This window comes from Euphorbia lathyris, chromosome 7, assembly GCF_963576675.1.
Source record: "Euphorbia lathyris chromosome 7, ddEupLath1.1, whole genome shotgun sequence".
In the NCBI taxonomy this organism is placed as follows: domain Eukaryota; kingdom Viridiplantae; phylum Streptophyta; class Magnoliopsida; order Malpighiales; family Euphorbiaceae; genus Euphorbia; species Euphorbia lathyris.
This window is the reverse complement of record NC_088916.1, coordinates 62,433,667-62,456,643: the sequence shown is the minus strand read 5'-3', so window position 1 is coordinate 62,456,643 and position 22,977 is coordinate 62,433,667. Positions and strand designations below refer to the sequence as shown.

The window sequence follows — 22,977 nt, the reverse complement described above, 5'->3', positions numbered from 1 at the left end:
CCCCTGCGCGTGAGAGAGCATTTTTCCTAGTAATTGGTTAAAGTCTTGTAAAGCCTATTTACTTATAAACTAGTTAAGTTTCTCATTTCTTTCCTATGTGGGATGTAAGTGTTTATTTTCATTTTATCTTCTTCCAAACCATTTCAAGTAGTTCATTTTGAGCATCAATTTCTCATTCATAATTTGTCTGTTTTGAGTTTATAATATATTTTCAAAAAGATCTTATGGCATAGAATACGTTGATATATTTCAATTTAGTCTGAATTTAATTTATTCGTTATATATTTAAGACTCAAATTAACAAAAAATAACAAACCAAAAGTTGTTTATAATTTATTTTGGATATATATAATGTATAAAAATATTTTTAAATTAATTATATATATTTAATATATATAAATATTATTTATTTATTTATTACGTCATCCGGTTCGATCAATCCGAGCCATCCGGTCCGACCAAGTGACCCGTAACCCAGTCATCAATCCGGTTTGATGTCCGGTCCGATTCTTATAACATTGTAAAAATGTAAATTAAATTTTATTCAAAAGCGTCAATGGACTCCATAAGAAATAATTTCAGGGAACAAATTGATTCATTGGTATTCTCTATAGTTGAAAAATTGTGGATGGTCTTAGGAGAAGATCAACAGTTGAAAAGAACGGTCCCCCTCCCATTTATGATCCTGTCCGTCCATTCAGTTTCACTGCGCGTCGTAACAAAAGAAGATCAACGGTTACTCTCACCCACTCACTCCCAACTTACAGTATATCCACTAGATGCTAACCAAACACCGACATCCAGAGAGGTAGATGCATAACCCCCCAATCCATTGCGGGCAATGCGGGTCCCATCTTCTTAACATGCGCACCCCCTGTAAGGCAGGCAGTTAGCTGGTGCACCCTTCTTCTAAACGACACACTTCAAAAATATCCCGCTCTCTATTTTTACCATCTTGTCCTCCGGTTTTCCGTCCCCACTCTCTTCATATACCCTTTTCTCTCTGAAAAAAACTACCTACTCATTTCTCTCAAATCGCCAGGCGAGATTTTCTTTTCTTTTTTTCTCTCTGTTCTTTCTCAATCTAGATCACAATGAGAGAAATCTTACACATTCAGGGCGGCCAATGTGGTAACCAAATCGGCTCCAAATTCTGGGAGGTTATCTGCGATGAACATGGCGTCGATCCTACCGGAAGGTATAAGGGAGATGGCTCGTCGGATCTCCAGCTTGAGAGAATTAATGTGTATTACAATGAGGCTTCCGGTGGAAGGTATGTTCCTAGGGCGGTTCTCATGGATCTTGAACCTGGTACTATGGATAGTATCAGATCTGGTCCTTATGGACAGATCTTTAGGCCTGATAACTTCGTGTTTGGCCAGTCTGGTGCGGGTAATAACTGGGCGAAAGGTCATTATACTGAAGGAGCTGAGTTGATTGATGCCGTTCTTGATGTTGTTCGTAAGGAAGCTGAGAACTGTGATTGCTTGCAAGGTAATTTCGATTTGGATTTCATTTTCTTTTCCATTTTGTTCTCTATTTTCTTGCTTTAAGATAGTGAACGATCTGAATTTTTCGCCGAATCTTTTGCTAGTGTAGGAATCAGTGAATTTGCATAATGCATCTGGATTTAGTGTATCACTAGGTTAATTGCGCATTATTTATATTTAAAGAAGGCGTTTAGGATAATGTGATTCCGAAAGCATGTTTTTCATCTGGTTTAATGATCTATTGAACTTTATGTATAATCTTCTGAGATTAACGAGTTTATATATTTTACAAGCATGCCTGTTTCAGTGCAATTATTGTTCTGCTGTTTTTGATATTCATCTTTTCGCCGTTGTGACTCGTGAGATACTTTCTCTTATCGAAGTTGCGGTGTATCTTTCATTAGTGCTTTCAGTAATCCACCAAAACTAACAATGTACCTTCACCAATCTTCTTAATTTTGCGCATTATTTCATTAGTGGCCTTCCCTGTCTTTAACATTTACTGTATAATTTATATGATGTGGGCCAGACATCTATCACTCTTTTTTGGTGCTTAATCAGTTTATCATTTTTGGAAGTAGGTGCTCGATTAATTATTCTTTCTTGTCGCTATGATAAAGATGAGCTGTATATGTACTAATAGGCTTCTTTTTGTCTGGTGTGGAGGATAGAAGAAATAAAATATATCATATTTGTTGTTCCTTTTGTGTTTCCTGATACGTATTTGGTAAAGATAAGATAAGCAGATGCAAATCTGATAATCTCTCATTTGTAATAAATCATGACTGTTATGGGCCACTGCCCCGATATTAGGACCGCACCAACATTTCTCTCTTAGGTTGGGACGCTGTCATCAGTCAATGGTAAACTTCATCTAGATCATTCAGCTCAGTACAAGAAAGTTATGCAACGCATGTGAAATAGTGGGGGAAAGAAAGTTATGCACGTAAATGCATTTACCAGAATCTTTATCTGTCCAATCTTCAGTTTGGAAAAGATTAGAAGTGTTTTGCTATTTGAAAGGCTTTGGTATCTGCCTTAGAATTACAACAAACCTCACCATAACCTTAACTATGATCCTTGATGTTTATGCTCGATTATCTTTCCTTTTATTTGTTTTTGTTACTGTTGTGCTGCTTTTATTACTGTCTTTGCCAACAATCACTTAAAGCACAAAAGAGAATAAAAAGAGGTATTTTTATTAGTGATTGGAAATTAGGATGTAATTTAATGTAGAGATTAAAAAATTTGATAAGTTAAATAAACTTGTAGCTTTTTCTTCCTCCTTACTACAGGTTAGTGCCCCTGGGTTCTTAGTTATAAAACTCTATCCTGTCCGATGTCTATGACGAGAGAATTAATCTGTTGGAATTTCTGTTAACAGGTTTTCAGGTATGCCACTCACTTGGAGGAGGCACAGGCTCTGGCATGGGGACTCTACTCATTTCAAAGATCAGAGAGGAATACCCAGACAGGATGATGCTTACATTCTCTGTTTTCCCCTCACCAAAGGTCTCAGACACAGTTGTGGAGCCTTACAATGCTACTCTCTCTGTGCATCAGTTGGTAGAGAATGCTGATGAATGCATGGTACTTGATAATGAAGCACTATATGATATCTGCTTCAGGACCCTAAAGCTTAGCACTCCAAGCTGTAAGTTATAAATTGAGTATTAGATTAAGTATTATAATATCAGATCCCATGATATTAAAGCTTGTCTTATTTGTTATTAATTCTGCAGTTGGTGATCTGAATCACTTGATATCTGCAACAATGAGCGGTGTAACATGCTGCCTGAGGTTCCCAGGACAGCTCAATTCAGACCTTCGGAAGCTTGCTGTGAACCTGATCCCATTTCCGCGTCTTCACTTCTTTATGGTAGGATTTGCACCACTGACTTCACGTGGGTCTCAGCAGTACATCTCCCTCACTGTGCCCGAGCTAACTCAGCAAATGTGGGATTCCAAGAACATGATGTGTGCTGCTGACCCTCGCCATGGCCGCTACTTAACTGCCTCGGCTATGTTCAGGGGAAAGATGAGCACCAAAGAGGTTGATGAACAGATGATTAATGTGCAGAACAAAAATTCATCATATTTTGTGGAGTGGATACCCAACAATGTGAAGTCTAGTGTTTGTGATATTCCTCCAATGGGTTTGAGGATGGCATCGACTTTTGTAGGGAACTCCACATCAATTCAGGAGATGTTCAGGAGGGTAAGTGAGCAATTCACTGCTATGTTTCGTCGCAAGGCTTTCTTGCATTGGTACACTGGGGAAGGCATGGATGAAATGGAGTTCACTGAAGCTGAGAGCAATATGAATGATTTGGTGGCAGAATACCAGCAATACCAGGATGCAACTGCTGAGGAGGATGGGGATTATGAGGATGAAGGCGTGGAAGAGAATTATGAAGGCTAAGAACTTGTGGAATATGGGTATTTTTGCTGAACTGGGATGAGGTTTGATGGGCTTTTTGTATCTATCTATCTGTCTTTCATATGACTGTTCATGTGTTTCTGTATTGTTTTGATTTTCTGTTTTAAGGTGATAATGTCAGGTTTCTCTATCAAGCGTATGAATAAGAAATTTTCATGTTTGATTCAAAAAGAAGAGGAAGGAGAGGGCCGGTGGATTTTCCAAGTGGGGTTGCTGAGGGATGTGTGCACTGCATTGAAATTTAAACTAGAATGTTCTTAAATATCAATGAATTTCATTTGTACAAATATTGGATTTTTTTTATATGTATGCCTGCTCTTTTATCATCCACAAAATGCTACAGTTTATGCATGATGCATTACTTCGTTGAGCAATATTTGGTAGCAGTACGTTAGGGTATGGAATGTTGGAAAAGAATCAGAGACCATTTAGAAAATAAGTTATTGGGTGTCGTAACTATTACACAGCAAGGCATTACAATCATCCAAAAATGAATGGTGTTCTTCAAACAGATGAAATGAAGTTAACTTCGATTTGGACGAAAACAAAGAATTTGGTTTAATAATTCCATTGGTTTATCAAAATTTTGGAAAATCATTAATTATATATATGCGAAGCTATCTTATGTGGGCGCTATTAGCAGATTAAAAACATCAACGTGTTCTCTAAAACGAAAGGCCAATATGGAGTGTCGTTTTCTTCAATTAAAGACTGCTGTGGTTGTACCAAGCAAAGAAGAAGATGAAAAAATTCAAATGTTGGGAGTTCTCGTAAAGGATAAGAAGTCTCTATCATCAACGTCAAATAACGATCTTGATTCAACTAGAGCTAAGCCCTTTTATTGCTGCCACTCAACCATGGTTATTTTTTTTAAAGGAAATTTAAAAGTATGTATAAAAAAGAGGATTAAAACTAGGAATAATGTACAAAAATATTTCTAATAGTCCAGAGCAAATTTAATGGGATTAAACCTTTGTTTGGGGTCAAAATTATAAATAATTACATAATTGGTAATGGTTAGAAAATTATTCAATAAAAGGGGCTGTTTTCTGACCTTGGTTAATTTTTTTGTACCATTACGGCAAGAGGTACGCCGTAATGGTTACAAAAGTGCTTTGCGTAGAAATTTACCCATTCCGGCATCAGGTACGCCGGAATGGGTACAATATTCCTGCGCAAATTATTAAATATTCATTAATAATCTTTGCTTTGTGTAGGTGAAAGGATGGGTCAATTTATTTTGTACCCATTCCGGCGTACCTGACGCCGGAATGGGTACAAAACAAAATTCACCCATCATCACGGGAATGGTTCACTGCGCAAGTGAACCTTGCGCAGTGGTAACCATTCCGGCGCCAGGTGCGTCGGAATGGTTACATTTCTCAACCATGATTGAGAAACAGCCCCTTGATTGAAAATATTTTTCAACCATGACCACCCATGAAATTAAGTCTAATTTTTACCCCAAACAGAAGTTTAATCCAATTTAATGGTACAAATTTCTTCTTAATGTTAGCGACTAAAAATAATTTTACTGCTAGCCTTGACAAGTTAAGTCTATTTGAAAAATAATTAATTAGATTCTCTCAGTCATAAATTCTGCCATCTCTACTACATATGTACATATTACTTTATCACTATTTTTATATAATTAAATTGTACTGTTTTAAATGTTATGAATATTTAGAATATTTTTGAGAACTTTTAATGCAAGAATTGAAAAGAGAAGAAGAAACTTGTCAAATATATTAACTCTTATATTTGTAAAGTTATTTAAAAAACCCTTACCTAATTAACTCTGAAACGTATCTCTAAAGTATCATTGCGTATCCTTTGCGTATTTCCACAATTAAAAGAAAAAAGGAAAACGGGTATACATATAATTTTTTTTTCCATATCCTGTACATATCCCCCGTGTATCCATATCTCCAGAGTATCCCGATACGCGTACACCAACCTCTTAGAAGTATCAGTGCTTCATAAATCCTTAATCTCGAGAATTTCTCCTCCAAGTTAGAAACGGCGACTTCAGTGAGGAAGCTAGTTTAAAGGGTTGAATTCTCTTCCCTTTTTATCTTGTTAACTTAGTTGTGATCTTTCTAAATGTTAGGCTTGTTTGTAAAGATTGAATTTTTCCCATCATTTAATTATATAAAATTTTAGTATTTATTTCTATCGAGCTTGTTTTACTTCTTGTTCTTGCTTTGATTGACTAACTTAGGTATAATACAATTATAGGTATTGAAAACACCTCGAGTTACGAGCCCTAGTTTTGAAATCATTGATAGTTAGCTTCACCTGTAATTAGGGAATCTCGAGGCTAAGTCCATCATGAGATCGATAGGTTACTTTAATCATCCTTGCACGTTCTGTCACACCCGACCCTAAACGACCTCAATCGACATTGGGCGTGAAATAGAAAGATCACAATCAACACTTAATAGTCTCCAAATATCATAAATATCAATTTTCTATGTATTTCTCTTAAATGTATATTCTAAACAAATCCATATTCCTATTACATTAAAATCTCAACATATATACCAACTTCATCATATTACCATTAAATACTAAAGTTCTAATGATAATTCTAACAATAAGCAACACTTCCGATCCTCGCTTAATCGGTCGGTAACCTTCTCTCTATTTTGTACTTTCTCACCTAAAAACATTAAAACGTTTAAAAAGGTGAGACAAAAATCTCAGTAAGTAATTATCAACTACATAAAATACTTATACTCAAAATAACTATATATATATTTTAATTTCCAAAATACATCATATAAAATTCATATTCTTAAAAATGATCCTTTTTATGGACTAAACCATAATAAAATACTCCAAATAGTACCTTTAACCAATTATGCAATTTAAAATATCAAGCTTGCTATCAATTCTCAAAATACCACACATAGTCAAAACGTAAATCACTGTATTAAAATACTTAATATAAAAATCATATCCAAAATAGCTATATATATTTTATTTGTTTAAAATCTCAACTATACAAAATAAATAGGTTCGTAATTAACCATTTACTCAAAGCAACCGTAAATTTATAAATACTTCATAAATCGTATTCCGATAAATACTTCATAAACTGTATATCGATAAATACTTTATAAACTGGATCTCAATAAATACTTCATAAACTGTATCTTAATAAAAGCTTCATCAACTGTATCTCAATAAATACCTCACAAATCGTATGTCAATAATTACTTCACAAATCGTATATCAATAAATATTTCGCAAATCGTATCCATCCGAGAGATCATCCCCATATGTATCAATCCCCACAATATAATAGAATCGAGATATCTCATAATTTTGCCTAACCCGCATGGTCTTACTCAACACTTCTTTGCCATACTTGATAGGTCTTTCAACTGTGTACACAAGCCGTATTTCTCACTAAATACAGACTTTAATTAAAGCCACCTATCCGGATTACTCTTGATGGATACTAAAAATATTATAATTCATAATATAACTTAAAATCAGAAATATATCATAAATCAACATCATAAAGTTTCCAAGTACTTTCCTCAATCAATTTCCAAAATATTAAATCATACTTCATTATTGAACTAAAATCACCAATAAATAATTTAAAAAAATATACTTATCAATACTAACTTCAATTTCTTAAAAATAAGCACATAAATCATCATATATAAAAACTTTATTTTAATAAATCACAAATTCATCAAAATTACTACTTTAACAATCTTTAATTAAAACTAAAATATACTTTAAGAAATAAACTTATAGAAAATCACTTAATATATACATATACCATTCTTCATAAATTAATTATCAATAAAGTTTCTCAACACATTTTTCTTTAAATTCTACTCCTCAAAATATCAAATCTTTCATAACTATTAATCAAATATACTAAGTTCATCAAAACAAAACTCAAATCATGCATACATATATTCATATTATAAGTAGAATTTTGCATGCAAAGATGTATATGTATATATTCTTGCACATAGTTTAAACTCATATTAAAACTAATCATAAAAACCACATTTAATCAAATGCATGGTAAAAATCACCACAAAAATTTAATTTCTGGAAAATATGGAGTGATTTATACATATATATATACATAAAAACTTAAAAGGGTAGTTGATAGTTACTTACTTTAGCAATAATTGAGAAAATAAACACATTAAGCCTCAAATCTTTCCCTCTAGTCTGCTTAGGACGAATCTATGATAGAAATCTCCAAATCAAAATCACATCGACCACAATATGTATTAGGATGTCTAGAACCTACTGTAAAAAAATCGGCTCAATCGGACCACACAAACTCCATATATCATAAGATCAATGTAGTTGGGTAATTTGAGATTAATGGAGAAAATATGGAGGAGATGAACAAATAATAATTTGAAATTGTGATTTTTTTTTTTATTTCACTCATTTGGTATCCGAAATATAGCCAATATTAGAAAATGTCCCTTTGGTCCCTCTAAACTTTAACTTCTTTTAAAACTTATCCTAAACTTTTAATTTTACACTTAAAGTATGAAATTTGTTTCCAAACTATATCCATAATACCCAATTAGCTCTCCAATCAATAAATAAATATAATGTAACATAATATTAGGGTATAATAACTAAAATTAGGGACACAGATGTGACACGTTCATTGTGTACTTGATTACTTACTTGAATTGTTATTCTTTTGTGTTAAATTCTCTATCACCATTTTCACCTATAAGGAGTATTTGCAAGTCTGTTCACTGGTTAGAATTAAGAGTAGTTTATACATAAACAACAAATTCAAAGTTAATAGTCGATTGAATAACAATCCGAAATCGAGTAGTTTGACACTTGTGGTATAAATCTCGTTTGATTTGATACCTAGACTTACACCTAGATTGTTACTTGATAACAATGGGGTATTAGTATCCCTTACTTAGTCTTTAAGCGTTAGCTTTAGGCGTATCAAGACTTTGGCATCGTTGCCGATGATTTATTTTTCTAGCAATTTCAAACCAAAGCTTTCATTGTTAATTTGAGAAATTGTGAATATCATTTTTGTGTGAATATTTTTTATTTTGTTGCCTCTTCCATGATGTGATGGCTTATGACCATTATATATGGGGTTATTAGAGCAACTCTAATGGGTGTTGCAAGCTTGTTGCTTGCAACACCCAACTATTAGAGTGCAAGTTATATCATTATCCCCAATTTATGTAAGTTACATACAGTAGTAACTTGAAAATTTTGAACTTTGTGACCTTTGTCTGCCACCATAAATTTTTTAATATTTTTGTTCTTTTTGTGAGTGTACGAAGGAACAAGGCCAAAGCCTCCACTACCTTACTTTTAATTAATAATTTAATCATTCTTTATTTATTTTTAAATTTATTTTGGCTCAAAAAAATACTAAAGTTACATAGCCTCTACTGGCTTGTTACTTCTGGGCCTGATTTATGTCTAGGTGGCACCACTTTGGTGGTGCCACCATTAGACATGCTCTTATATAGATGACCAATATTTACAAGAACAATCAATCTCGCAAGTTGATTTGGTAATCTCTTTACTTAAAGATATTCAAATTAGATTATCAAACAATGAGGCTTATTGTAGGGATTTAGGGGATCAAATTGTCTAATTGAGATATCCACTTTATTTAACTATGGATTAGTAATTAGAGATACCAAATCAATTAGTCAGAACGGAAATCTAGCCTTAGTTGAGCATTCTCAATAGACTCCCCAAATGATGAAAAATCCCTCAAATATGAGGAAATATAAGTTTTAATCCTAATCGATAAGCAGATTGAATGTGGACCTTCAAATAAAAACCCAAAATGAAAAGACTTCGAGTTTCCCTTACCTCCAAATTTTTCATTCTATATGAATTAGCAAGAGAATAAAAAGGAAGCAAATAAATTCTTCCATAATTTCTTTTGTTTTTATTCTCTACTCTAGCAATAATCAACCAAAAATACTCCAAATTTGAATCAAAATATACTTGTTCAGTTACTTACAATATATAGATATTATAATAACTAAGAATCGTATTACACATGGCAATAAATGAATGCATGTTGGCACACTAAGAATTACATACGTGGTGTATAATCTTTATCATATTTCATATTTTGGTATATAACTTTCAATTTTACACATAAAAATATATAACCTTTTGGTGACCTCTCACTGAAGTGCACAACCGGTAATTGTGACAGGTCAACATGAAATCAATACACCACGTCAGCAATTTAACCTCCATAAAAGTCAAAAGTTGACCGGTGGACACAAAGTCAACACGTCACACCAACAATTTAGTCTTTATGGATTGTTGATGTGGTGCGTTGATTTTGCATTGACCGGTCACAATTACCGGCTGTACACTTTAATGGGAGGTCACTGAAAGATTGTACATTTTTATATGCAAAACTAAAGATTATATACCACAATGTGAAATAGAACAAAAATTGTACACCATACATGTAATTTACCCGAACTATTGCCCTTTGTTTTGCAGTGTTAGAAATTTCCAATTAGAATTTGCTATTGCATGACTATTAATAAGAGTCAAGTTCAGACCCTTTCATGTGTTACAGATAACTCAAAAATGTCCCAATTCGTCTTCTATGATCCTTTTATGAAGAAATATTTTTTGGTTCGTAAGTGTATCCACCGCCGACATCAGTGGCTATTCACTTTCGCAGATGGTTTGCACCTCTATGGGTGGGACTGCTAGCCACGGAAATTCTTTCCATTCCCAAAGGCGAGGATCGATCCCTGGACCTTTGGTTAAGGGAGGAGGAGCCTTTACCACTCTATCACAACCCCATGGTTTTTTTATGAAGAAATATTTAATGGCTTAGTTTAAAATTATTAAAAATGTTTTGTTTACATGTAACACAAGAACATTGAACTTGTTCATCAGGTGGAGGTTGGTATTCACACTGCCGAAGTTGTTTTACAAAAATATGGGGTAAATTACATATGTGGTATACAACCTTTACCTGTTATCACACTTTGGTGTACAACCTTTAATTTTGCACACTAAAGTGTACAACCTTTTGGTGACCTCCCACTAAAGTGTACAACCGGTATTTATGACCGGTCAACGCAAGTCAACGTTGCCACGTCAGCATTTTGACCACTTTAAAAGTCAAAAATTCACCTTCCTAACATGGATTTACTAAAATACCCTCATCCCTTCCAAATTGAAAAAAAAGTATAACCCACTCTCTCTCTCTCCTTCCATTTCTCTCTCTAACTCCTCTCTCTCTCTCTAGAAGCTTTCAATCTCTCTATCTTTCCCTTTCTCTCTCTAACTGTTTTCTCTCTCTAGAAGCTTTCAATCTCTCTCCCTTTCCATTTCTCTCTATCTATCTGATTCTTACAACAAGTTACAGCCCTTAACCTCATTCTGGAAATTAATACAACCAAAACGAAACGAAGATGCTTCATAGAAATTAATATGATCATTCTCCCCACCATATTATCTGTTCATATCATATTTATCTTCTCTTAATCAACACACATTTACTTCAACATAATCATTATTATTTAATTGCTAATTATTTCTTACCAGGGTGAAAATTGTTTGTTGCATTTGCAATCTCTTCTTAGCTGAAACAATTCATCAAAGGATGTTGCTGCTGATTTTCTTTGCTGGAAAAACTTTCTTTTCTTCTTCGTAGAGGCGAAGCGAAGATTGATGAGATAAGTTTACATCCTGGAATTTGATACCTTCTTTTCGATTCGGTTTTCGTTAGAGAATGCGGGGAATACTTTGTACTGTTTATCGATCCTTCAAAGCTGATGATGTCTTCTTCTTTTGTGCTCTGAGATTCTTCATCTAGTACGCTTCTTGATGAAACTTGCCTTTTACAGTAGCCGAGTCTAAATCTTGCGGAGGATTTTCATATTTCCCAATTGAAACCACTGTACAGCTTTCAGGGGTATATTTAAGACAGTAGCTAATAGCTCCATTCCAACTTCTAAAAAAAGAAAAAAAAGTTATAAATGACAATATTGGAAATAACAAATAAATATATATGTATTGAAATTTTTCATACCTGTTTGATGTTTTTCTAAGACCACGAAGAATAAGATAATCAGCAGAAATGGAATTAGCTTCCTGAACGAGACCTTTAGCAAAAGCAGAGCTAAAACCTACTCGAGCTTCCAAATTGATGTGCTTAATTTGGGAAATGGTAGAAAATTCAGCAAGAACAGAAATAACATGAGCTTTAGCAAGACGAATATTCACTTCGTGCTTAAATTGATGTAAGAATCAGATAAATAGAGAGAAAAATTAGAGAGAGAAATGGAAAGGGAGAGAGATTGAAAGCTTCTAGAGAGAGAAACAGTTAGAGAGAGAAAACAGTTAGAGAGAGAAAGGGAAAGATAGAGAGATTGAAAGCTTCTAGAGAGAGAGAAAGAGAAGAGTTAGAGAGAGAAATGGAAGGGAGAGAGAGTGGGTTATACTTTTTTTTTCAATTTGGAAGGGATGAGGGTATTTTAGTAAATCCATGTTAGGGAGGTGAATTTTTGACTTTTAAAGTGGTCAAAATGCTGACGTGGCAACGTTGACTTGCGTTGACAAGTCATAAATACCGGCTGTACACTTTAGTGGGAGGTCACCAAAAGGTTGTACACTTTAGTGTGCAAAATTAAAGGTTGTACACCAAAGTGTGATAACAGGTAAATGTTGTACACCATGTATGTAATTTACCCCAAAAATGTGTGCTACAAAGAAAATTCTTTTGTTTTTTAATAGATTATTCATGGATGTGTAGTACCCAACATATATTTAATTTGATTTGCTAGTCAAGTTAAATTAGGAATTAGTTAGAAAGAGTTAAAAATATAGTTATTTTTAAAAGATATTATAAATATAAGGACTAATATGAAATTTACCAATCAATAAGGGAAATGAAATTCTGCACTTCAGTATTTGCACCTTCTTCCTTTCAAAAATCATTTTATCTTGTTGTTCCTCACACAATCCATTTTTTCACAATGTTTCTACTAAATCGAAGCTCTAAACTCTAGCTACGTGAACATCTAATTTCTAGTGTGAGATTTTGAGTTTTTTCTAAAAATTAGATAGAGAAAATTCGTCACTTTTGTTATCCCTTCTATTTCTCTATCCAATGTTCATTTGTTTTGCAATTCTAACGCTGGAACTGAACTCATGAGGCTGCATTACCTATGAATATGGTGGGTTGCATGCACGCAAAGTGTTTTTGGGGTCATCAAAGCTACGCGAAGAAAGTACAAAATCTATCGATTTTTCAAAATTTTGACCAAATTTGGGTATTTTGAAAGCGTTTTTGGACTAATGGAATTACAAGGAGCAATGTGGTATAATTAGTTTCTCTGAACAACTAATCTGAAATTTTCCGGTGGGCAGAATCCGATGACCGTGATATTTTCTGGTGAGATACGAATATATTATAAAAAATTAAGTTAATTAATTCCAGGCTATTCTAAATATTATTTGAAGCAATATTAATTCTTGGACCTTGGCTAAATTCCTCACTGTTTAGTCTCTATAAGACTATAAATTACGAAAATACATTGGTTGAGTAAAATTGAAAAAAAGAAATTAATCGGGGTTTAAATATAATTTTGGATCCTCATTCATATAAATTTAAAAATATATAAGTTGGAAATAATGGTTAAGGACATATTGGATTGAGTATATTTAATTTGATCGGAATATATATATATTATGAATACGGATTATAAATATAAATGTTTATATACTGGTTGGAGATGAGTAATTTTGGGAGTAAAAAATTAGAATTATTGATAATTGTGGAGTTCATGGAAAATTAATATCTAGTCGCGTTGTTGATGGCAGTGTGAGGTCCTGAGATGGACTATGATTGTATTGAATATAGAAGTATATTTTTGTACAGGGTTGACCCTAGTTATACTAGGTGGATGTCCGTTTTATAAAGGAGACTTTACCAAATTTTTCGCTAGAAAATTCATAAAACGAGTAAATTCTAAATATATTTTTTTTATCTTTTAGATACTCATCCGATAAGCGGACCTGGAAGCTAGGACCGATAACTAGGGGAAATTAGTGAATTAATTATTATATTTTGCATTTTTAATTTAGCATTTGAATACATTATATTTCGTTTCATAAGTATTCCAATTTAAATATTATTTTAACTTATAAAAGAGTGTCATATATTTATAATATTTTTTACATAATTATTAAATACATGTTATAGACATATATTTTCTAGTGAGAGACATCAAGATCTTGTGCATACGGGTACTATCGAGTTATTGTTGACATTATGGTTTATAAATTAGCTCGGTTGAGTTATTCTTGGGCTATATGTTATATTGGAATTGAATTAAACGAGGTTGGGTACGAAATCAGTTGAGTTATTCTCGATCCTCCAGTCGAACAAGTGCATGATCGGTTGAGTTATTCTATGTCCCCAGTCATTAAATATAAGAGAGCCTTATGGATTGAGTATTAAGATTTAAGGTCCAATATGTACTAAACCACCTATCTATTTATAAAACGATTTTGCAAAAATCAGTATTTGTATGTACATTATTATTTAATTATGGTGTTTGGTTATGAATGTTAAATTAGTCCTGCACTACATATAATTAATTCACATTGGAGGTTTGACTCCTCTAATTTATCAGGTGACTAGGAGTCAGTGGCAGCTCAAGATCTTCCTCCGGGCAGCATATACTTATCTTATTTAAGTACGATTATTGTGAGAATTATGTTAAGTTTCAAATTCTAAACCACAATACCAGTTTGAGAATTATATTACCCGTGTTTTGAAGGATTTAATATTTAAATATATTAAGACTGTTGGTAAGGTTGATCAAATGTTTTAAAAGTTATTTACTGTATATAAGGCTTCCTACGGGTTACGGTAGCATGAGCTTATCCGTTCCTTAACCCGTTCATGATTCGTGGGATGGATCGTGACACATGTAGAGCAAAGATTAAAGATATTGATCTGTCAGAAGGTTTGTGATATCGAATATGCCCGAAGTGTAAAAGCAATATCCAGAATGTTGATGACAAGTTATAGTGTAGAAATTACAAATTTATTGATGATTTACCTTTGATATATGGTATAAGAAATGTAAATATATTATTTACTATTGTAATTTGATTCCCATTATTATATTATAAGTTTTTAATTTTTATTCTTTTTCATAGATTACAAATAGTTTTTTCAACAATAAATTAATGTTTAATACGTCATATTCTTGATTACATCCTAAAAAAGCGTCATATACACATGCTATATACTTAAATTTTTATTAATACATAAAATAACCGTTATTAATACATAAAAGTTAAAGAAGAAATATGGATTTAATATAAATACCTCTATATTCAATTGAACAAAATAATAATTAAAATTTTAGTAAAAAACTATAAAATATTGTTGAATTGATACATGTTTTTCGAATTAAATCTTTAAAAAATGTATGAAAACCTCATTTTCAATAGATCTCAATTCAATTGATTTCAATTTGTTCGAATTTCCAAACGAAAATAATAATAATTAAATGAAATAAATTCTCTCATATTTAATAAATTCTCTCATATTTAAAGCTCGCTTCTTGTGTGAACTTTCTAGAGAGTGTTGAGCAGGACGACTGGTGCTGGCCGGTGTCTCCTATGGGGTAGTTCACGGTGGCATTGGCTTATAATCTCCATAGACGAACTGGGGCCACTCTGGTCTTAGATCCTCTTTATTCCTTAATTTGGAAATTGTGGGTTCCGGAACAAGATCTGTTACTTTGTTTGGTTATTGCCAAGAGAGTTTATTTTATCCAATGTTGTTAGGGTCTATCGACATATTGCTACAGATCCGATTTGTCATTTTTGCTCCCAACCGGAAACTGCTCTGCACATTGCTCGTGACTGCTACCGCGCGAAAGCTGTCTAGGATCTGCTGCGACTAGAGCAAGAGATCATGGATTTTTATTCGGCAGATTTAAGACCCTTGGTTCGTGTTAATTTGGATTGTACTGAGCAGAGAGAAGGGGTTCGATGGGAGAAATGGTTTGCAACGATAGTTGGGTGGTTGTGGCCCTGGAGAAATGAGGCAATTTTCAACCCCGGACTATCGTTTGTCGGTTAATCAGTTGAGTTTCTTACAGAGCAAAACCTCGGTTTTTTACAGCCTTTTCGCTTCGTAGAGGGGGGCTCGACGATCTCGGATGGAGATAAATGTGGGTTGGGAGCCACCCGAGGTTGGATGGTTAAAATTAATTTTGACGAAGCAAGTAGAGGAAATCTGGGTTATGCAAGCACGTGTAGTCTGATCCGAGATGATACTGGTCAGTGGAGAGGAGGCTTCTTGGCTAATCTAGGGGTTTGTATTGCGGTTTTGTCAGAATTGTGGGGATTATTTTTCGGCCCAGAGCTTGCCTAGAGGAAGGATTTTCGGCAGATTATCATAGAAGTAGATTCCCAAGTGGTGATTCGGCTTCTGTAGAATAACGAACCTCGTCATCAGTATGTTTGGTTACTCAGGAAATGTAAAGAGCTGCTAGCTCAAAACTGGATTGTTAGAATTCAACACGTTTATAGGGAAGGTAATCGTGCGACTGATTGGATGACGAACTTTGCGGGTACAGTTTATTTCGGTCATCAAGGGTGTGGTGTACCACCTGCATGCATCCGAGATATTCTTTTTAGTGATAGGTCGGGATCGTCTTTTCCCCGTTTAGTTTGTAGGTAGTTTTGTTTCTGGGGTTCTTCCCCACCTTTCAGGTAAAAAAAAAAGTAGTAAGTAGGGATAAAAAGGTCTTTTAATATAAAATTTTCAATCCTCTAATTGAAAAATCTCATAAACTAGTTTTTCTAAATTAACGGTTTAAACATAATCCGATATCTCAAATCGCGTTTCACCAAATATAATTATTAGAAATTTTGATTAGTCAAACTTCTAAAAACAGTTCAAAACTCAAAGTTTACTCCAAACCTCAATTTTCGAAGCACGAACCTTATGTTTCTTACATATAATGAGTGTGGTCTTTATTTATTAGATCGACATTAATGTCAGCAAAAAAAACATGGGTAAGTAATTTCTTAGTTCCATTCTTTTTATCTAACACACTGTTTAGTTTCCCTATTTTGAAAAAACACATTATCAGGTCCATATCTTTTGCCAATATTAACCATTTGGTCTTTTTATCTAGTTTTTTTTAGATTTTTAACCGAATATATCTTAGCTTTCAAGACAGCTATAGTAAATACGAATTGGTCATGGTACTCTATTATTTTTTTTATCTGTCTGTTATGCCAAATACAACGGCTAAAAATCTAGAAAAAAATATATAGAAGGACCAAAGAATTAATATTGATAATAGATAGAAATTTTATAATGTATTTTTTAAAGTAGAAAGATTAAACAGTGTGTTAGGTAAAAAAAAAAGAACTAAAAAAAACACTAAAGAGATAAATCGGCAATGACACGATTAGTGTTTAAAAAGTAGTTTCACGTTAGCTATTTTTTTTTCTCTAAAATGTTTATTAGAGTAGCTTTTTATTGGATCTACTTAAGTCACCTCACGACTTCTATTCTACTTCCACATTTTATTTAAATGACAGTCTATGTAAATATTGAACAATTTCAACAATTTTAATTATATTTTTTTTTTATCTTATGACAATTAGATTTTCTATCATGTTATATTGCATAACTACACTACCATATATTAATTATTTATTCTAGATTTTATATCCACAAACACATATTTAATGTTTATGAAAAGATTACCTTCTAAATTTAATTGTTAAACTGAAAATTCTTGATCGAATTTAAAATTAATTAAATCTTAACTATTAGTTATAAATGTATTAAACTCCACCGTTTTGAGAGAGTTTGAAACCTTTTCAAATTAGTCATGTTTACAAAATCTCAACCTTTAATTATACAATACAATCAATACTCAAAATTTAATTATTTAATAAATAAATAAATAATTTTTAAATTGTTTATTCATTTATTATAATTAAATTTCAACAATTTATTTTGTAGTTAATGATTAAAACCAACTTGGAAAGATTTTAATCCATAACGGAATTCATACGAGCATAAAAGCTAAGTAACTCTTTGTTTTTAATTTTCTAAAGCCCAACATCTTTACCTTAATTATCCCCCTAACCCCAAACATAACCTCAAGTTTTGGATGAGATTCGTTACACATTCATTTCCTTTTAACAGAAACGTTGACCCATAAATTCAGACCCTTTCCATTACTACTTCCCCGAAATAAAATAAAATAAATCAAATTCATAAATATGTGGAAAATAAAATAATATTTAATTGGACAAAAATTTCCTAAGTAAACTGAGCTGGAAATTAGCTCCTCCGATTTACAGTTTTCTTTCTTTCATAGAATTTAATTATATACAAAAAATAAGAAAGAAAAAGAAAAAGAAAAAGAAAATCTCACTTACGAGAGTTTCGTAATTTAGTAATAGTAATGTTCTTATCCCTACAAATCAGCATCCTTCTGTGTCTAGCTTGAGCAGCCATGGCTTTAGTAAAACTCTTATTATCATCTAACGGCTGAAAAAACTCCATCCAAACAGGAAGCGAAACGTTCAGATCAGGAATCCCACTTGCCCCCACTACTTTCTCATTCATCACTTCTCCTTCCAATTTATTACTCCTCACTTCAACTGCCACCTGCGCATCATTATCTTTCTCCTTTTTACTTCCTTGTGCTAGCTGTAACAGTTTAGCGATTTTGTTTTAATGGCGATTCGCTGAAAATTACATAGAATTGATTTGGAAAAACAAAGAGACAAACAAACAAACCTCTTGTTTTCTTGCTTTCAGGTTAAAATTTTGTGATTGTAAACGCATTAGGTATTCCCTGCTCTGCTCTACCTCCTGAATGTTTAATTTAGGGGTTTCTCTTTTAGTTATCGGAAGCGGATATTCTTAACAAAATGACAAAATTCACAAGATCAATAAGGAAATAGAATAAAAAATAAAATGAAAACTCACCTTTCTCAGTGATTCATTGGTTATGGTGCATTCCTTTGTAATTTCCAGCAACTCTTCTTTCTTCTGCAAGATTGACCACAGATCGGTGAGCAATGGAGATTTTACTTAAACTTCGCAAAAACAGGAATATGAAAATCGACTGGAAAATTGCAGATAAAATCCAAACTAAATTGAGATTAACGAACAAAATCAAATCAACAGAACAAACCTTCTTAACGGAGAGTTTTCTCTTCAAGCGTTTCGGCTTCCCGTCGGATTCGCTCGGAGAGAAAGAGAGCGGCGTCGCAGGGCTAGACGCCTTAACTTTAGCGGCGGGCTTCTCAGGCTGAACAACAGGGACATCAAGCGCAATAATCTCCTGACAAGAGGATTGCGGCGAATTAGAGGAGCGAACGCGGCGAAGCAACGAGAACTCTTCGGCAGATCTCTTCCGTTTGGTGCCCCAAGCAGGCCACGATAATGGAAGTCGATTTCGAGAAGCGATTAGGCTTGGAAGTTCAAGCAAGATTGAGGCGACCTCAATCTCATCCTCATCCATATCGTAGTTAAGCCTTAAGGAGGCGTCAGTGGTGGTGGTGATGGTGGTGGTTCTACTCTGTTTCATTGATTCTTCTTCTTCCTCTTCTTCTTCTTCAGTAGTCTCTGTTTGATTGAAGTGTTTCGTAGAAAGAAGAAGAAGAAGATTGGATTTGATTCGATTTACCAAGAAGAGAGAAGGGCAGAGTGTGGAGGAGAGATGTGATGGTGTGTTTATGTTGCTTGGAGACGGGTTTTTTTATATATAGCAAAATCCATTAGTATGACACGTGTCTTTCAATGGGAGATTCAACCTATTCTTCCTAGGGTTTATACTTTCCAAAATTTTCCCCTTTTTTTCTTTTTATTTCAATTAAATGCAGTAACGATTAAAATGGAAGGAAATCGAGAATGGAGAGAACAAGAGTGGATAAATGTTAAATTGGTCCTCAAAGGTTCTATGGATGGTCAATTTAGTCCAAATAAATCTTTAGATACATTAATTAATAGTATTATTTTGAAGAATTTAGTGATGCTTTTTCCTGTTTCGATGAGTTTCTATTGTAATTAATTGTTCGTGACTCATACTCATATTTCGATTCTTAGAGATTTTTTTATCAGTGCGGTTTTGACTCTATTTATTTTTCTCACATTTTATCACTTAATATATCTGAAAATTATTTTTTTTCCATATTATTATTTTATTAGCCAAATTGAATTATTTACAAGAAATAAAAGAACTTAAAACAAAATAAAAAATAAAAGAATAATTGTACACATTCATGACTATAAAAGGGTTATGTATTAGTGTATAATATTGATTCGCTAATATTATTTTGAGGGATTTAATAAGGATGTCATATTAGAATACAATTAGGTTCATGTATACTATGTTTAGGTATTGTATTAGAAATTAGTTTACTAGTTAGAGTTGGTTTAGATTTGTCCAACTCTGTCTATATGCATATTCTGTGTTCCGTTAATCAAAGGTAAGACAAAATTATTTCAGTGAGATACTATATCAGAGCTCTAAGTGTTTAATTCTCAAAGTATTCCGGTCATCTGTAGAATCTTTTCAGGTTGTTTTCTAAATTCTGTTCTCACCCATCATGTTTTTTTTTTCTGGATCAGTTATTATTTCTTGGTCAATTATTATTTCTGCCGTGGGTCAGTTATTATTTCTAGACCAGTTATTATTAATTATGTTCTCACTTATCGTTTTTTTTGTCAGTTATTATTCTGTCGTGGATCGTTCTTTTTTTTTTCTTCTTCCCCATCGATCAATTTTTCCTTTCCTTTTCACAATCAAATTTTCACCCCTCTAACTTTCTCCTATGAAAGAGCCAAGTGACCAATATTTTGAAAGGGGGCTGTTTATTTTCTCACATCTCGATCTCAGCCCCTCTAACAGGCATGAATGTAGATGATTGGGAAGCCCAGAATTCTCAAGTCCTCGCAATTATCCAGAGGTCCGTATCTGATAACATTCTCTCACAGTTAGTGGGTTCAGCCACTACCAAAGAAGCATGGGACAAGTTTCATACAACCTTTGCTATAGGCATCTGTCCTCAAATTCGACAAATAAGGAATCAACTTCTCACCCTTCAGAAAAATAACGATCCTATTTCTACTTATATGCAAAAGGCTAAAATTTCGTTTGATCAGTTGGCAGCCTTACAACATCTTATGAATATAAAGTAAAACCTTTATAAATTAATACTCGATAAATTAATAACTTTTTTAAAATAATAATTTTTTCTGGTCCCAGCTTGGGTCAGTTCGGTAAATTTATACTCGATAAATTAATATTTCTATAAATTAATAACATTTCATGGTCCCAACATTATTAATTTATAGAGGTTCTACTGTAGATGATTTTGTTGATTTTATTATTGTAGGACTTGGAGCTACTTACATACATTTTGTCGCTATTTGGAAGCTCGCCTCGAGCCTATCACTTATGATAACCTTTTTGGTTTATTGATCAGTGAACAAATTCAACTTGCTTGAGATACGATAATGGATTTAAATATATCCCCATCTGCTCAGTATGTTTCTTGTGGGGGATTCAACAACCGGGGACGAGGGCGCGGTAGTGGACGACAGTCCCATGGTGGACGGTCTAATAACCAAGGCGCATCCCTCGGATATGGACAACAATTTCAGTCCAGATGCGACAATTCGAATTCATTGGTGTTTAATACCAACTACTATGCAATAACATGTTATAACTGTAATGATAAAGTACATTATTCTCGTAATTGTTCTTCACCAAATTTCAATAAAAGCCAGCGATAGAACAATCAACCTTCCGGTCATCTTGCAATTGTTAATCGAAATGAGCATCCGGTCATGGATATCGGTGATACTCGTCATCTCACCTCTGATTTGCAAAATCTTGCACTTCATTCCAAATATCACGGTCCTGAAGAAGTCACTATAGGTAATGGTTCTAAACTCCCTATCCACTCTATTGGTGCCTTTGATTACAAGATGAACAGGAAAAATCTTAAATTCAAAGATGTGTTATTTGTTCTTTCAGCTTCTCAGAATCTAATCTCTGTTAGATCTCTTACTTCTTCTAACAATATTTCTGTTGAATTTTCTGTAAAGGATTTGGCAATGAAGGAAATCATCCTTAAGGGACAGAGTAAAAATGACTTATATTACCTTCCGGTTCAAGCTTCAGTTCCAGTTTCAATAAACTTTGATGCTTTATCTACGTGACATACTCGTTTTGGCCATGCAACAATTTCAATAGTTAGAAAACTCGTTTCTTCTAATGTTATTTTAGCTTCAGATAATGAAAATGATTCTCTTTGTGAACTGTGTTCTTGAGCAAAATTCATAAACTTCCCTTTGTTAAATCTAGTTATCTTGCTAAACAACCATTAGAATTGATTTGTTCATGTATGGGTCCTACGCATATTAAATCTCATGATGGTTATTCATATTATGTTCTTTTTTTTTTATCATTATACAAAATATTCGTGGATCTTCTTTATCAAAAAGAAATCTGATATGTATGACACCTTTATTAAATTACGTTTACTTGTGAAAAAATATTTTGGACTCCCAATTAAATCTTTTCAATCAGATTTGGGAGAGAGAGAGAGAGAGAGAGAGAGAGAGAGTTTCATGCCTCACAAAATATTTTTCAGATAAGAGAATACTTCAGAGGTCCTCTTGTCCTTATACACTTGAACAAAATGGTTGTGCTGAAAGAAAACATCGTTATATTGTTAAAACTGGTCTACCTCTATTAAATCATGCTCGTTTGCCTGTCTCTTTTTTATCATATGCGTTTGATACTACAGTGTATGTAATCAATTGATTACCTACATCCACGATTAATTTTGCAATTCCATATCAGTTACTATTTGGCAAACTTCCGGATTAACTCAAATGCGTATCTTTGGTTGCTTATATTATCCTTGGCTTCACCCATATAGTCCATATAAACTTGCATCTTGGTCTACTAAATGTGGCTTCTTGGGTTATAGCCGACTTCA

The 22,977-nt window shown here is 33.3% G+C and overlaps 2 protein-coding genes across 2 annotated transcripts; one reads left to right on the top strand and one right to left on the bottom strand.

Moving 5' to 3' along the window:
* Positions 1-976: 976 nt before the first annotated feature.
* On the top strand, positions 977-4,256 carry LOC136235180 (tubulin beta chain). The gene is made up of 3 exons (XM_066024730.1): positions 977-1,494; positions 2,875-3,144; positions 3,233-4,256. Exons 1-3 carry the CDS (start codon positions 1,095-1,097, stop codon positions 3,910-3,912), a joined length of 1,350 nt encoding a protein of 449 aa, XP_065880802.1. The 5' UTR covers positions 977-1,094; the 3' UTR covers positions 3,913-4,256.
* Positions 4,257-18,235: 13,979 nt separating this feature from the next.
* LOC136200574 (uncharacterized) lies at positions 18,236-19,686 on the bottom strand. Its single transcript, XM_065990945.1, has 4 exons — positions 19,158-19,686; positions 18,950-19,012; positions 18,758-18,832; positions 18,236-18,667 (listed from the first exon to the last, which is right to left on the bottom strand). The coding sequence occupies exons 1-4, from the start codon at positions 19,551-19,553 to the stop codon at positions 18,386-18,388; spliced, it is 816 nt and encodes a 271-aa protein (XP_065847017.1). The 5' UTR covers positions 19,554-19,686; the 3' UTR covers positions 18,236-18,385.
* Positions 19,687-22,977: the final 3,291 nt, after the last annotated feature.